General features: G+C 57.6%; 1 protein-coding gene across 2 annotated transcripts in view; it reads left to right on the forward strand.

Annotated features, from left to right (window-relative positions):
- Positions 1-2640: 2640 nt before the first annotated feature.
- The window catches only part of ATP2A3 (ATPase sarcoplasmic/endoplasmic reticulum Ca2+ transporting 3), a 34262-nt gene continuing 21875 nt past the window's right edge, over positions 2641-15027 (forward strand). For both annotated transcript variants that reach the window (XM_055576871.1, XM_055576872.1), the window contains exons 1-4: positions 2641-2913; positions 12792-12809; positions 13060-13142; positions 14899-15003. In XM_055576871.1, the coding sequence (XP_055432846.1) occupies positions 2796-2913; positions 12792-12809; positions 13060-13142; positions 14899-15003 (324 nt within the window). In that variant the 5' untranslated portion in view covers positions 2641-2795. The remainder of the gene's footprint in view (positions 2914-12791; positions 12810-13059; positions 13143-14898; positions 15004-15027) is intronic.

A 15027-nucleotide genomic window follows, 5' to 3' on the forward strand; every position in this document is an offset into this window, starting at 1 on the left:
ACGTAGGGGGTTTTTTTCTGTCTGCAACAGCTTCTTCCTGTGTCCAGATCCAGCAGCAAAGACTTACCTTTCCCCCATGCTCCACCTTCCCCCGCTTCAGGTGAGTTTGGCAGGCATGCCTCCTGCCACAGAGGTGGTAAGCTCTGCCATCGTCTGTCCTGTGGGGGATTTAGACAGCACTGGGACTGGCTGTCAGGCTTGGAGCTCTCAGTACCTGGCAGCTGGGAGGTGGGGAGGACAGACCAGCCCTTTGGACAGTGTACCTGTGCCCACGTCCCCCTGGCCACCAGCTGGTTGTCTAGGTGAAGACAGAGGGTATAATGGGGCACACAGCAACTGGGCAAGAAGCTGGGGTGTGAGATGACTGTGTGTGAGTCTGTGGCAGATTCTGCGGAGAATCTTCTGCCCAGAAGTTGTCATGGGGGCAGTGGAGCAGGTGGGCATGCTGACGGGTGTGTGAACCTGCTAGGTGGGGGGGCCAGAGTTGCTGGCAGCTGCCGGCCCTGCCTGGGGTGGCTTCAGAGGCAGGGTGGGGTGGGGTGGGCTGGAGAAAGGGAACATGGGCCAGGCTGCCAGAGCAAACAGACAAGCCTTCTGGTGCTTCCTTCCAGCAAACACCAACTGACAGCCGAGGGCGGGGTGGAGTGGGAGAGGCTTCGTGTTAAGGTCCCTGGAGTTGACAAAGGGGAGTGTAAGTGGGGGAAGGGAGGGATTTCCAGCTGCTTTTGTGACCAGGGCTTCATGTCCCTGGGAGAGAGGTCTCTAGTGAAGGGCTCTCTGTCCCCATGGAGCCCTGGCTAACATTTTCCCTGACAACTTAGAGATACAGGTAGGGCTGTCTCTGTGGACCGCAGAGGTGGAGGAAGAAAGGGAGAAACACAGGGAATATTAGACTTGGGATGTAAAATGTCAACCTGTGGGACTTTCCTGGCAGTCCAGTGGCTAAGATTCTGCGCTCCCAATGTAGAGGAGTTCGATCCCTGGTTGAGGAACTAGATCCCATATGCTGAAACTAAAAATTCAAATGTTGCAACTAAAGATCCCATGAGCCACAAATAAGACACGGCACAGCCAAAAGAGCAGATAAAAATATTACAAATAAATAAATAGTCAGCCTGCAAGGAGCCACAGCCAGAAAACCAGCATCGCCCTACCTTAACGGCAGCAGGCTGAGCCCCAGCGGATGCCTCTGGGTGACCCGTCAAAAGCAACCAAGGGCTGGACCTTGCTGCCAGCTAGTCCTCACTGATTGTCTCTATATTCGAGGAGGCGAGGCAAAGGGGAGACAGAGGAGGAGGACCGTGGCCCCATTCTGGGAGAAAGAGATCAGGAACAGGGGGGACACTGAGTAGGGGCCAGCAACATGGGGGTTGGGCAGGCTGGAAGCTGGGGACTGTGTGTTGGGGAAAGTGTGGACAGCTGCAGCAGCCTGGAAGGGTTTCTGGCTGCAGAGACACGTAGAGTCTGGAGTCTGAACAACCAGTCAAGTGGACTCAGTTCTGAAATCTCTGACCTTGTACGGCCAAGGTGGATCCCAAAGATCTGGGCAGCACAGGCCAGCATGGTGGGGGTATGTGGTGGTGGGGGGGGGCTCTGGTGGTGCTGGGGACTGGGTCTCTCAAGTCAGACCGGTAGGAGCAGATTGCTCTCTTCTGCTCCTCCTTTTGGCACTGTGAGGGGATTTCTGCCTTCCCCCGTTTGCTTCCCTGACCTACAGCCCCTCCTCCTGGTACCCCTGGACAGATTGGAGCTCAGGGAGCACTGGAATGGGGGTTCCCCAGACCCTCCCCTGCCCTGGGCCAGAGTCACTCTCCCTAGGGCTCTTGGTCAGAGGCCTACACCCCACACACCGTCAGACTTCTGGAGGGAGGCCTCTGGCAGTTACATTTCCTACTGGGGTGAGGGTGTGAGTCAACAAGACTGGTTTACTTTATCTATCCTGGGTCACTGTTAGAGGTTCTGGTTGTCTGAGGAATAACCTCATCGCTGGACTTTAGAACAACAATAAAGCAAGCATAAGCATCAAAAGTCTGAGTAAGCTCTGGGAGTTGGTGATGGGCAGGGAAGCCGGGCGTGCTGCAGCCCATGGGGTCGCAAAGAGTCGGGCACGACTGAGCGAGTGAAGTGAACTTAACTGCAACATCAAAAGAAGAAAAACATCGTCAGCTCCGGAGACTTGCTTATTCACTGGCTTTTAGGTTCCCTCTGGACCCACGGTCACACTTGGCAGAGTTCGAGCAAGGGGGTAGGAAACTCCTCTATGGACGTCTCCCATCTTGCAACCCCCCCAGGACCCAAGAGGGCTCAAGAGAAAGCAGCTCAGAGACAGCTCAGCTCAGCAGCCCTCCCCAGTTCCCTGCCCTGTTCCCCACCCCCACCCCTTGGAGCTCTGTGGCCAGTGGCCGAGGCCCTTCCGGACCTCGAGCCCTCGGCTCCCCCAAGCTCTGCGCGTTCCGCGTGGGCGGCCTCAGTTCCCCCTTCTGCAGAATGGGCGGGTGGCCCAGCCTCCGCGCCCCGGGGCGCTGCGGGGGCGGGGCGGAGGGCTCCGAGGGCGGCCGGAAGGGGTGTGAGTGCGGGGGCGGGCCCCGCGCCGCCCCGCCCCGGGGAGGGCGCCCGGGGCGCAGCATCCTGGCGGGGGCCCGGGCCGCCGCCGCCACTGCCGTCGGGGAAGGTCCCAGCGCGGTCATGGCCTCGCGCGGCGCCCGTCGGGGTCCGAGTCCCCCACGTCCCGTGCAGTAGCCCCTCGGAGAGGCGGCCCCCACTGTGCCGACGGCGCAGACGTCCGGGCGGGCGGCATGGAGGAGGCGCACCTGCTCCCGGCCGCCGACGTGCTGCGCCGCTTCTCGGTGACGGCCGAGGGCGGCCTGAGCGCGGAGCAGGTGACTGGCGCGCGGGAGCGCTACGGCCCTAACGGTGAGAGCGCGCGCCAGGCGGGGGCAGCTGGGGCCTCGCGCGCCGCGGTCTCAGCCCTCCCCCCAACCCACCCCGGCAAGGTGGCCGCGGAGTGGTCCTCGCCCCTCCCAGCCATCGGCCCCCGCGGGCGGGCGGGCAGGAAGCGAGGGCTCCGGAAACCTCTGCAGACGCTTTGGGGGCTCCCGGCGAGGCCGCGCTGCACCTTCGCCGGAGAAGGAGGTGCGGGTTCCGGGTTCGGAGACCGGACGCCTGGCTCCCCCACCCCGATCTCCTCCCTCCGGGCCCAGGGACCGGTGCGGCCCTTCCGGGGTTCCCACCTCCATCCCGGTCGCGGTCCACTCCCGCAGGTCCTAGCCCACCCCCATCGCCGCTGCGCGCTGGATCCCCGCGCCGCTGCAGCCCGCCGGAGTCCGGCAGGTGCGCACACCGAGGTCAGCTGGAGGGGGACCAGCCGGAGACCCTGAGGTCCCGCCTCCCAGCTTACCCCGAGGGTCTCCCTCTAGGGCTCAATAAAACGCCCGGAAGGTGCAGCTTGTCAGCTGGGAGCTTCGGTGCCCCCACCCCCATCCCCAGGTCTTCCTCTTTCTGCCACCCCGGGCGGATGTGGCTGGTGGAGTCGGTGGTGGGGGCTTTGAACTGCTGAGGCGGGAGACCCACCTCCCTGCAGGGTGACAGGTTCAAGGCCTCGCACTGGGAGTTGCCTGGGGAGGCCTTTCCTTCCTGGGTGACCTGGAGCCACGCCTGTCCCATCTCTGGTCTCGGAGGCAGCCTTGGACGCTGTTGCTGTTTGGGAGGGAAAGGTGTCATCCTTTCTCCTGTTCAGTGGCGTGTGGGATTCTCCCCCGGCCCAGAGGCACTGGCCAGTGCCTGTACTGTCCAGATGTGGCCCTGGGAAGGTGGAAGAAGCAGAGGTCCACCCCACCAAGTCACTTCCAGTCAGGATTTTGCCCCCTTCGTCCACCCCTAGGGCTCGGAGTCCCTAGGGCTCTGGAGAGAAATGTCATCTCCATTCCCAGCATGCAGCCTGGACCCAGGTCCTTTCAGATCTTGGGGACTCACCCTGGCAGGGCTCCCCGCCAGCCAGAGGGGAGGTTCTCTGGCCCGTGTGTCTCACTGCCCAGGGCTGGCTTGAAAATTGCAAAGAGCTGTCAGAAAGGGAGCTTTGGGTTTTGTATTGGTTTATGACAACCACCTCTTATATAAATATTATCTTTCTGGAGCAGAAATCCTTTTTCAAAAAAATTAGCTGCTATATTTAGTTGAGCTGTGGGAGGAACTAGGGAGATAAATATTATTTAATATCCCCTATTAGTGACTTGGCAGGCAGGGTGTCCTTGCCGGAGGAGTTCAGGGCAAGGCGGGCCGGTCCCCCAGCTCATGGGTGGGGGTGGGGGTCAGGGCAGCAGAGCTGGGGTTCCACCGCCTCCTCTCTGTGGCCTCCCGCTTGGGAGTCCTCATTCCCAAAGGAAGCTAGAGCCCAGCCCTTCTCCAGAACCATACAGAGGTTGCTCTGCCTCACCGTGGCCAGCACCCTCTCCTTTCTGGCCCCCATAGGGAAGCTGACTGAGAACGAGGGAGCCTTTAGTTCTCCCCGATGCTGTCTGGTTTAGGTGAGAGGATTTTAGGGTGCCCTGGCTGGTGATGGATAGGATGTCGGTGCAGTGTGTAGGTCCAGAGAGGTGGATGTGTGTTTTGGGGAGGGCGGTAGGAAAAGCTGGGGAGTGGCTATTCCTGGGCTCCTCTGGTTCCTCTGTGCTTTGATGGTAGTAAAAATAAAAGCTAATACTCACTTGTTTACTATGTACCAGGCACTGGTCTTAGCACTTTTCATCTCTTGTCTTCTTTCCTTCCTAAAAACAACTGCTGTCATCCCCATTTTACAGAGGGGGTAACTGAGGCACCAGGAGGTTAGACAGCTTACCTAAGGTCGCCCAGTAAATGGAGCTAATCCTGGGTGCCTGCCCCTCTCTGGGTCTCACTTTTCCTGTCTGTTCAAGGGGGTCACAGTTTCTGCAGACTCTGGGACCCTGGAGTAGGAGCCTGTGCTCGGAGCTGGGTCAGCTCGATAGGAGCTAGTGGGACCTTCTGCTCGCCTTCTCCCTGCACCAACCACCCCACCCCTACCCCCGCCCCGGCTCCTCCGAGGGCTTTTTCCTCAGGAAGCATTCCAGGGCTCTGAAAGTCCTGAGCTGAGGAGAAGAGAGCCAGTTGCCCCTTCCTGCCTCAGGCTCTCCTCCCCGCCCAGCCCCGGCCTGAGGAGGAAGCCTGGGCGCCCCACACGGCCTATGGAGTAAGGCTGACAGGGTTTCAGGCCCTAGCTCTGCCCCTTCATAGCTGTGCAATCCTAGACCAACTGCTTTGCCTCTCTGTGCCTCTATTTGCTCATTGTCAGTGAGGCTATGATAGGACCTGTGCCACAAGAGTTATTGTGAGTGTTTGCGTACACCGAGCCCTCCCTTATTGTGGCGGGAGAGGAGCCTGGTGTGGCTCTGGGCCAGAAGCCGGTGGGGGCGGGGGAACACCCCAGGGACTAGTGTCCCCTCAACCCCAGGAGTCTCTGCACCTGCAAAGTCGTTAGTGCTAGAAACCACCAGGAAGTCATTTGCTTAAGTGCTAAAGTTCGCAAGTTCTGCCGCAGAGGAGGGGGCGGGGTCCTTCTCCCCGCCCTCTGAGCAGAGAGGTTGGGGGGGGGGGGCGTCAGTCAGTGAGTGTGCCTGGAGTTGTCCCCCCATCTGTCTGCACCCCGGCATGTAGCCGTGCCCTCTGAGGCCCCGACAGGGCAGTAAGTGGGAGGCTCCTGGCCTCTTGTGAGCTTGGCTTTCTCGGCAGGTCCCAGAGGTGCCCAGGGCGGGGTGTGCGGGGGGATTTCTACAAACTTTCAACTGATTTTGTTTTGTTTGTTTTTGACCATGGCTTGTGGCATCTTAATTCCCTGACCAAGGATTGAACCCAGGCCCTGGGCAGTGAGAGTGTGGAGTCCTAACCACTGGATCGCCAGGGAATTCCCTCAACTTGTTTTTTGAGTAAAAATGGGCACACAGCACCACATGCAAAAAGCCCCTAAAGTGTAGGGTAAATGCTCCCTAGCCCTGTCCCCACGAACCCCTCCCGGCAGCCCTAGTGTCTCCTTCCCAAGATATCCTGCGCGCACACACCTCTGGATCTGTGATCGATGGTCTTTTTTACATGAAAGGGAGTGGATTTTGAGGGCCTTTTGCCCCTCTTCTCCTTGTGACAGTCACTCTTGTGGATGGTTCCACGTGGAGCATCCTTGGGCTTTCTAGTGGCTTTGCAGAGTTTCTTCACATGGCCATCCCAGCATTTCTTCCCTCTGGCTTCTCATGGATTTGGGGTTTGTGCGAAGCCTCTGTTATCACACACATAAGGCATATCCTTGTCCTCATGTCATTTCACACACTGAAAATCACCAAAGGACAGATTCCTAGAAGTGGAATTGCTGGGTCCAAGAAGCGTGTATTTTCAGTGCTGCAGCTGTTGCTGCAGCGTTCTTCATAAAGTTGCACCGGTCGGCCTGTTTCCCCACCGCCTCACCAACACAGTGCCTTATCAGATGCCAATCTGATAGGAGGTGGCCTCTCACAGTCTTCCTTTGCATTTTTCTGTTTGCAAATCCTATTGGGCATTTTATTGTATATATTTAGGAGCCTTTGGCTCTCCTTGTGTCCACGGATGGGCTGCCTATCACTCCTGCTGGATGTGAGCCTTGGCAGGAGACAGGACTGGGTTGGGCCATCACCCCCCCCCCCAAAGCGCCTTTACCCCAGAGCCCAGGGACGTAGGGGTCAGGTGAAGTCCCAGGAGGTCTCTGCGGGGAAGGGGCAGTGTTTCGGTTTAAGGGGCCTGGGGGAGGGGCTGTGACTGGGGCAGGCACCTGCCTTCCTGGGCCTCAGCCTGCCCATCTGTGCAGTGGGTACTGGAGCTCCAGGGCCGCCACGTGGGAGGGATGGTCTTGATTTAGATTCCTGCCGGTGATGACTTGGCTGTGACCTTATCTCCTGCCCTCAGCCGAGGCACCCGCTTCCTTGGCCCTGTTGTCTGTAGGGCGGAGACACAGCTCTGAGATCCCCTACAGGGGCTTCCCAGGTGTGAAGAGCCTTCAGGCTCACCCTAGTTCTCACACCTTTGTTGGGCAGCCTTGGCACCCCACCCCCCGCCCCTCTGCACCAGCCCTGCCCCTGTAGCACCCCAAGCCCGTGTACCAGCAGTTCTCTGAGGCATGGCCGGATCTGCCCACAGCACCGCGGGTACACAGTTGCCTTGCCAACACTTGGCCTCTGGGGCCTGGTCAGCCAGGTAGGACTGACCACTCCAGGTGGGGCCTGGAGACCAGGGACAGGCCAGGAGGGTGGGGTGGGGTCTGCCCAGCCTAGGCCTCTCCCTGACTTTGCAAATGAGAGTTTAATTGCTCTGCAAATTTACCTTTGAGGAAGACCTTGGTGAGCACTCGCCTCACCCGGCTGGAACCTGGCTGGAACCAACATTTAGAAGCCGAAATACCAGTTTCCAATGGCGGAAGGAGTCAAGGGGGGAATTAAGGGAGCAGGTGGTGAGTGGAGCCTGGGGGCAGTCTTGGCCTTGCACCTCCCTTCTCCTGGGCTCTGGGCTGTGGCCCCAGGGCTGAACCGTGGGGCAAGTGAATAAACAATTCTGTGAGGCTCTGGGTGGACCTAGGGATGACTCACCCCCTGCTCGCCCTAGAGGTACGCCGATGCTGGAGCAGGAGGACTCTTCCAGGAAGCCCTCCTGGAAGTTCTGATGAGATGGGGAGGTACCCTGCACAGAAGGGACTGTGAAAGCAAAATCTTGGAGCGGAGTAAAACCAGGGGCAACCGTGAGGCATCTTGCTTGGCGGGTGGAGGGAGGGCCAGCCACCTAAGATATGAGAGTGATTCTGGACAGGTGAGTCCAGGAAGGTCTTGAAGGTTGGTCTTTATCTTGTAGGCCCATGGAAGGTCGGTGAGCAGGGTAGGGTCATTCATTCATTCCGTTTTATTGAGTGCCTGCTGTGTGCCAGGTGCTGTCCCAGGTGCTCGGGACACGGGAACTTCTGTTCACTGTTGTCATGGCTAAGGTCTACTGAACATTCACACGCACTGTGCTTCATACATGTTACGCAGCCTCATGAGGTGGTTGCTTAATATATCCTTATTTTATCCTTATATCCTTTATCCTGGAAAATATTATCCTTATTTTCCAGATGGGGAAACTGAGGCACATCCAGGCTTAAAGTGACTTGCCCATGGTCACAGAACTACCGAGATAATAGGATTTGAATTCCAGTCCTTGGACCAGACTCTGTTCTCTCAGCTGCAGTTTCTCTGATCACATCCCAGGACCCTACAGGCCAGCCCCGCATCTGATATCTGTGGACAGGGGCTGATTCAGTCTGGCAACAGTTACCCAGAGCAGGGTTTGTTCAGGAGAGGCCACCATATGAACGATTCAGGCAATACTGAGGGGAGTCATATGCCCCCGGATTGGCCCAGCGGGGGTCTGGGAGGGGCGGCACCTCTTGTTTCTGTCTTGGCCCGTGAGGCTTGGTGGATGGCATCAAGAGATGGGGCGTTCTCCTTGGAAGGGCCAGCTGATGATGGCTCCCAGCCCAACAGTCAGGACATGGGAGATTATGGTCTTTTAGGTGATCTTGACTGGGGGAGCTCAGGGACCACTGCGGTGGGAAGGCAGGACAGTCTAGGAGTGAGTGCAAGAGGGCCAGAGCATGGGTTCGAGAGCCAAACTGCCTGAGCTCAAAACCCTTCCCTGCCACTTCCCAGCTGTGTGACCATGAACTAGGTAGGCACTCAACCTCTCTGCGCTTCTACTCAGTAAAATGGGAATAATAATCATATCCTCTTTGCTGGCTTGTTTGAGAATCACCAGAGAGTGGTGCACACGAGGAGGTGACTATCCTGCCTGTGGAGCACCTCCTCATGTGTTAGGCGCACAGCGTGCCACGGTTCATCTCCGCAGATGAAGTAGGCATGTGGCACACCGCTTGGTGTGAGTGCTCAGTCGCTCAGTCCTGTCCGATTCTTTGTGGCCCCGTGGACTGTAGCCAGCCAGACTCCTCTGTCCATGGAATTTTCCAGGCAGGAATACTGGAGTGAGATGCCATTTCCTTCTTTAGGGGATCTTCCCAACCCAGAGATCGAACCCACAGCTGTTGCCTCTCGGGCATTAGCAGGTGGATTCTTTACCACTAGCGCCACCTAGGAAGTTCTTTGGTATATGCTGCTGTTGCTGCTAAGTCGATTCAGTCGTGTCCGACTCTGTGTGACCCCAGAGATGGCAGCCCAACAGGCTCCCCTGTCCCTGGGATTCTCCAGACAAGGACATATAGTAGGTGCTTAATACGGAGAAGGCAATGGCACCCCACTCCAGTACTCTTGCCTGGCAAATCCCATGGACGGAGGAGCCTGGTAGGCTGCAGTCCATGGGGTCACTAGGAGTCGGACACGACTGAGCGACTTCACTTTCTCTTTTCACTTTCATGCATTGGAGAAGGAAATGGCAACCCACTCCAGTGTTCTTGCCTGGAGAATCCCAGGGACGGGGGAGCCTGGTGGGCTGCCATCTCTGGGGTCGCACAGAGTCGGACATGACTGAAGTGACTTAGCAGCAGCAGCAGCAGGTGCTTAATAACTGTGACTCAGTAATGATAATAATGCTCGTTCACATAGTAGCCCTGCAGGGTGGGGGTGATACTCCATCTTCCAAATGAGGCCCAGGGCCCCCCAGAGAGCCAGCTGCTCAGGCAGGACTGGAAGCGCTTGCACTTCAGGAGCAGGGACGGGCCCTCCTGCATGGATGGGCGGGGCATCTGCAGTGACCTCATGGCTTACTGAGCCTGCCCTAGGAGCAGGGGGTGGGAGTGGAAGGGATGCCTTGCTCTACCCCGGTAGAGGCCAGGTCTGGGGAGAAGAGGGCATTGGTTAAGATTAGCCGGGTTATCCTGCATTACAACCCCCCAGTTTCAGTGGCTTGAAACAATTCAGGTCATCTCTTGCTCACACTGTACGTACACACCTCCATGCAGCTCGGTGTCTTCTGACTCTGTGACTCAGGTTCACAAAGCAGATACCGTCACACAGGTCCTGGTTGCTATAGCAGAGGGTCAGAGAGCTCCAGACTGTGCTGTCCACTGGGGCAGCCGCTAGCCTTGTGTGGCTGTTTGAGTTTCAGTGAATTAAAATTAATTTAAAATATACCTACTGGGACTTTCCTGGCGGTCCAGTGTCATAAGACTCGGCTGCCAACGCAGGGGGCCCAAGTTTGATCCCTCGTCAAGGAACTAGATTCCACATGCCACAGTGAAGATGGAAGATCCCACATGCTGCAGCCAAGACCTGGCACAGCCAAATAATTAAATATTTTAAAATAATAATAAATAAAATGTAGCTACTTAGTCACACTAGCTACATTCCCAGTGCTCAATAGCTCCATGTGGCTGGTGGCTACCGTATCAGACAGCATAGCTATAGGGCTTTTCCATCACCGCAGGAAGTTCCACTGGACAGTGCCATTCTCCAACAGTTCTACATTCCAGCCCAAACTAACACACATCCTTCTTTTTGCAACTCGCACAGGAAGATGGGACGTACAGTCCTATTGTGTGTCCACAAGGTGGGGAGAATGAGAAGCCCCGGGGCAACAGCGTGATAACGACCACCAAGAGTGGACCTTGGATTGGGCTGTGAGTCAGCAGAAGGGGACAGTCAGGTGGAAGGGGAGAGGGAGGAGACCCAGTGAGACCGGCAGGTGGAGGGCAGTTTGCAGTGGGGACTGGAGCTGGTGGCTGCTTCGCAGGTGTCTCAGGTGATACAGTGTCTGTCTGCAATGCAGGAGACCCAGGTTCAATACCTGGCTCGGGAAGATCCCCTGGAGAAGGAAATGGCAACCCACTCCAGTACTCTTGCCTGGAAAATTCCATGGACAGAGGAGCCTGGTAGGCTATAGTCCATGGGGTTGCAAAGAGTTGGACATGACTGAGCAACTTCACTCACTAGAGCTGGTATGTTCTGGAACAGGTTTCCCAACCCCAGGCCTCGCCCCTATCCGGAAAAAATGCCCTGAGGAATATGGTGGCTTCGAGGCTACACGCCAGCAGAGGGAGGGGCTAGGTAGACAGAGGGAGGAATTCGGGTGAGACTTACAGATAAACTCTTCCTTAGGTCAGGAATCCTGAAGACACCTGCGGAGGTTGAGGGGTTGAGGAAACTCCTGGGTTTAGCATGGCAGAAGCAGGCTGACGTGTACTCCGAGGCTGGGGCATGGCTGAGATGACCTCTAAAAGACCCTGCTCCATTGGAGAATTGGCCCAGAAACCAGGGCTGGCCCTCTCTCCTGCCTTTCCTGTTCACTTTAGCTAAATAGATCAGAAGGAAAAAGTCTGTTTGATTTTAATCTCAACTCAGGACACTGGAGATTACATTTTCCACGGAAAATGTCAGCTGTTGCCTAAAATAGGACTTTGGAGAAAAATGCTAGAAAGTGTATTTTTAGGTTATATGTTTTCCTCCTGGATTCCTGCAGCCCAGTGTGCTGCTCAGTACTCCCCATGGTACAGCTGCCAGGTGCAGACCCCAGACCTTCCAAACAGGTGGTCAGGGTAGGGGGCGCCCGTGGGAAAAAATGCCGGCTGGTGCTTGAGCTGAAAGCAGGTGGCGGAGGCAAGGACCCATGTCAGCGAGGAGGAGGGAGGAAGAGCGGCCTGGGGTGGGGCCTTGGGTTCTGCATTGCTAACAAGCTCCCTGGTGACCCCGATGCTGCTGGCCCAGGGATTGTCCTGGGAATAGCAAGGGAGAAAAGGAGACAAGGCTCAGTTAGGTTCAGTCTGAGAGAGCCCTCAGACAGCCTTGTGCAGGTCCTGAGATTGGCAGGAGGAAGAAGCCCTTCCAGGGCCCCTTTCCTCAGACCCATAAACACCCCTGCTTGCTGTGTGACCTTGTTCAAGCCACGCATCCACTCTGGACCTCAGTTCTTGCACCTGCAAGATGGGGTCAGCTTCCCCACCTACCTCCCCTTTAGGCTGTTGGGAAGATTCCCGGACTTAGCTACTGGGGCAGCCAGCTCCACCTGTAACATGGGTGCTTCAGGACCTGAAGGAGATGAAAGTGGAGCCTGTAAAGGCACAGCAGGTCCTTGTGGTGTTTGGAGACATGGTTCTTCAAAATATTCTGTGGGTCTGGGCCTTGGCAGGCTGACTGGGTCCTCTCTGAGCCTGCTGGAGCGGGGCGCTGGGAGGGACCAAGCTGACATTCAGCCTCCAGGAACTGAAGCCTGGGGCGCTGCCTGCTGAGGTCATGCCCAGGGAGCCCTGGGTAGGTTGGGCAGTGCTGCGGGCCTTGTCCCCTTGGTCCTGGAGAAGCAGGTGTGTCAGAGGTGGCCTGAGCCAGTTTTCTGTTTGAATGGGACATTGTGGTTAGGGGGACCCCATGGGTAGGGGGACATTGAATGGGACTGGGTGGGCATCTGAGAAAGGGCAGTGCAGGGAGCCCTGAGAACTACCAACTCTACCTTGATGTGACCTCAGGGTTCCCAACTCCAGGTCTCAGTTTCCCCTCTGTGCAGTGGAGGAGGAACTGGCCTGGAGGGTCTGGAGGGCCCTGGCTCGGTTTTTGTCCCAGGGTGAGTCAGGTCACAGCAGGCCATCCTCCACCAGAATCAGGTGGGGGAGGGATGTGAAAGTATCCGGGCACAAACCATGTGTTCTGTGACCTCAGAGACCTGGGGGGAATGTGTTCTGCCCATCGTGGGGGTTCTGGTGGGCACCGCAGGGAGGGGACTGCTCAGACTCTGCTCAGTAACCCGGTCATTTCTGTCTCCTCATGGCTCCTGTGGCTGCCTGGATCCTGCAGAACTCCCGACCGAGGAAGGTGAGGCTGGGGCCGGGGCGGCCTGCAAGGGCACCAGATGGCACCCCGGGCCAGCCACCGTCAGGCTGTGTCCTCCCCTCCCAGGCGGTGGGGCCTGGCTGAGCCCCCAGCGTTGCCCATCTGTGCCTCTCAGGACCTCGGGTTCTCCTCCTTCAAATGGGAGGGAGGGACTGGGCCACCGCAGCTCCGCATGGACACGATCGGGCAGTCGGTCAGGAGCCCAGCCCTCATGTGGCGCTCCCGTTCCCAGGGAAGTCCCTGTGGGAGCTCGTGCTGGAACAGTTCGAGGACCTCCTGGTTCGAATCCTGCTGCTGGCTGCCCTGGTCTCTTTCGTAAGTAGCCCTTTCCCACGGCATCAGGCAGCCTGGGCCGGGGAGCAGGTTCAGGCAGTGCTCAGTGACCCAGGCTCTGAGCCACAGGGCTATCCTCTCAGCTGTGGGCATCCCCGGGCCCCTATCCACCCCCTTTGTTGTCAGTCGCTCAGTCGTGAGTCAGACACGCTCCGTCGTGTCTGACTCTTCGAGACCCCATGAACTGCAGCATGCCAGGCTTCACTATCCTTCAGTAATGTCTCCCAGTTTGCTCAAAGTCATGTCCATTGAGTTGGTGAGGCCATCCAACCGTCTCATCCTGTCACCCCGTTCTCCTCCCACCTTCAATCTTTCCCAGCATCAGGGTCTTTTCCAATGAGTTGGCCCCTCGCATCAAGTGGCCAAAATATTGGAGATTGTGAATAGTAGCTGAAGCTGCTCCAGTGAATAGTCAGGGTTGATTTCCTTTGGGATTGACTGGTTTAATGTCCTTGCAGTCCAAGGGACTCTCAAGAGTCTTCTCTAGCACCACAGTTTGAAAGCATCAATTCTTCGCCCAAACCCTTGCAGCCCCCACAGTGAACTCCCGGCTCTGTGTCCCCTCCAACCCCTCTTCCAGCCTGGTTTTCAGAGTGAGCCTGCAAAAGCACCTCTGACCCCACGCCTCCCTGCCTTGGTGCAGGGTTTCTTAGCATCAGCACCGTTGGCTTCTTGGACCAGACAGTTCTCTGTGGCAGGGACCGTCCTGTGTGCTGTAGAGTGTTGAGCAGCATCCCTGGCCTCTGCCCACCAGATGCCATTAGCACCCCATGGTTGTGACAGTCAAGTCTACGGATGTTGCCGAATGTCCCTGGGGGGCGAATCCCCCGGGCTGAGAGCGCATGCAGTACCTTCCATGGCTCCTCAGAGAGACTTCAGACCTCAGCCTCCCGCAGCTGCCTCCTGGCTGCTGCTCCCGATTGCTGCCCACCATGTCCTCAGCCTAGACTCCTTCTGGACCCACAGGGCCATGGGCCCAGGGTGGAGCGGTGGGGAGCGGGGCATTGGTGGCTGAGCAGCAGAGACCCAAGGGTCATGCAGGGAATGGAGTCCAGAAGGTGGTTGTCACTCCTGCTCCCAGCCCTGCCCTCCAGCCGGCAGGGGCCCAGCCAGCTCAGTCTGACTATCCTGGCCTACTCACTCCTACAGCTAAGCCAAAAGGGTTCTGGTACCCCCTCCTCAGAACAGATGGACACATGGAGGCCTGGAGAGGATGACAAGTACCCACTTGGGCCAGGAGGTGGGAACAGACTGGAACGAGGTCTCCCGCCTCCAGGCCTGGGCTCTGGCTGGTCCTCTGACCATGGTCCTCTGAGCAGAGGGCCATGAACCTGATATTGCAACAGGATCACCTGGGCGGCTTCAAACACAGACTGCTGGGGTCCACCCCAGTTTCTGACTCAGCAGGTCTGGGATGGACCCCAGGAATTTGCATTTCTAACAGGTTCCCAGGTGATGCTGCTGCTGGTCTGGGCCCCACACTTGGAGAACCACAGTCAAGCCAACAGTGGCCCCACGACCCTGAGAGTGGGTGGGGTGGGACGTGGGTTGTGGTGGTCACTACCTGGAGGGAGTAGTAACCAAGCCAAGGCCTTCTGAGAGCAGACCTCTCCAAATCCAGGGCTCCCCAGGGGTACTTCCTCCCAAACGGGAGTAGACAGACCCAGAGTACAGAGGAAATGGCAGGTAGACCCTGGCTTATGGCATAGCTGCCACTCACCAGCTCTGATCCCGACAGGTCCTGGCCTGGTTTGAGGAGGGCGAGGAGACCACGACAGCCTTCGTGGAGCCTCTGGTCATCATGCTGATCCTTGTGGCCAATGCGATCGTGGGCGTGTGGCAGGTGGGAGACTTGGGGGTGCGGCTG

The sequence above is a fragment of the Bubalus kerabau genome, chromosome 4, assembly GCF_029407905.1.
Source record: "Bubalus kerabau isolate K-KA32 ecotype Philippines breed swamp buffalo chromosome 4, PCC_UOA_SB_1v2, whole genome shotgun sequence".
Taxonomy (NCBI): Eukaryota; Metazoa; Chordata; class Mammalia; order Artiodactyla; family Bovidae; genus Bubalus; species Bubalus kerabau.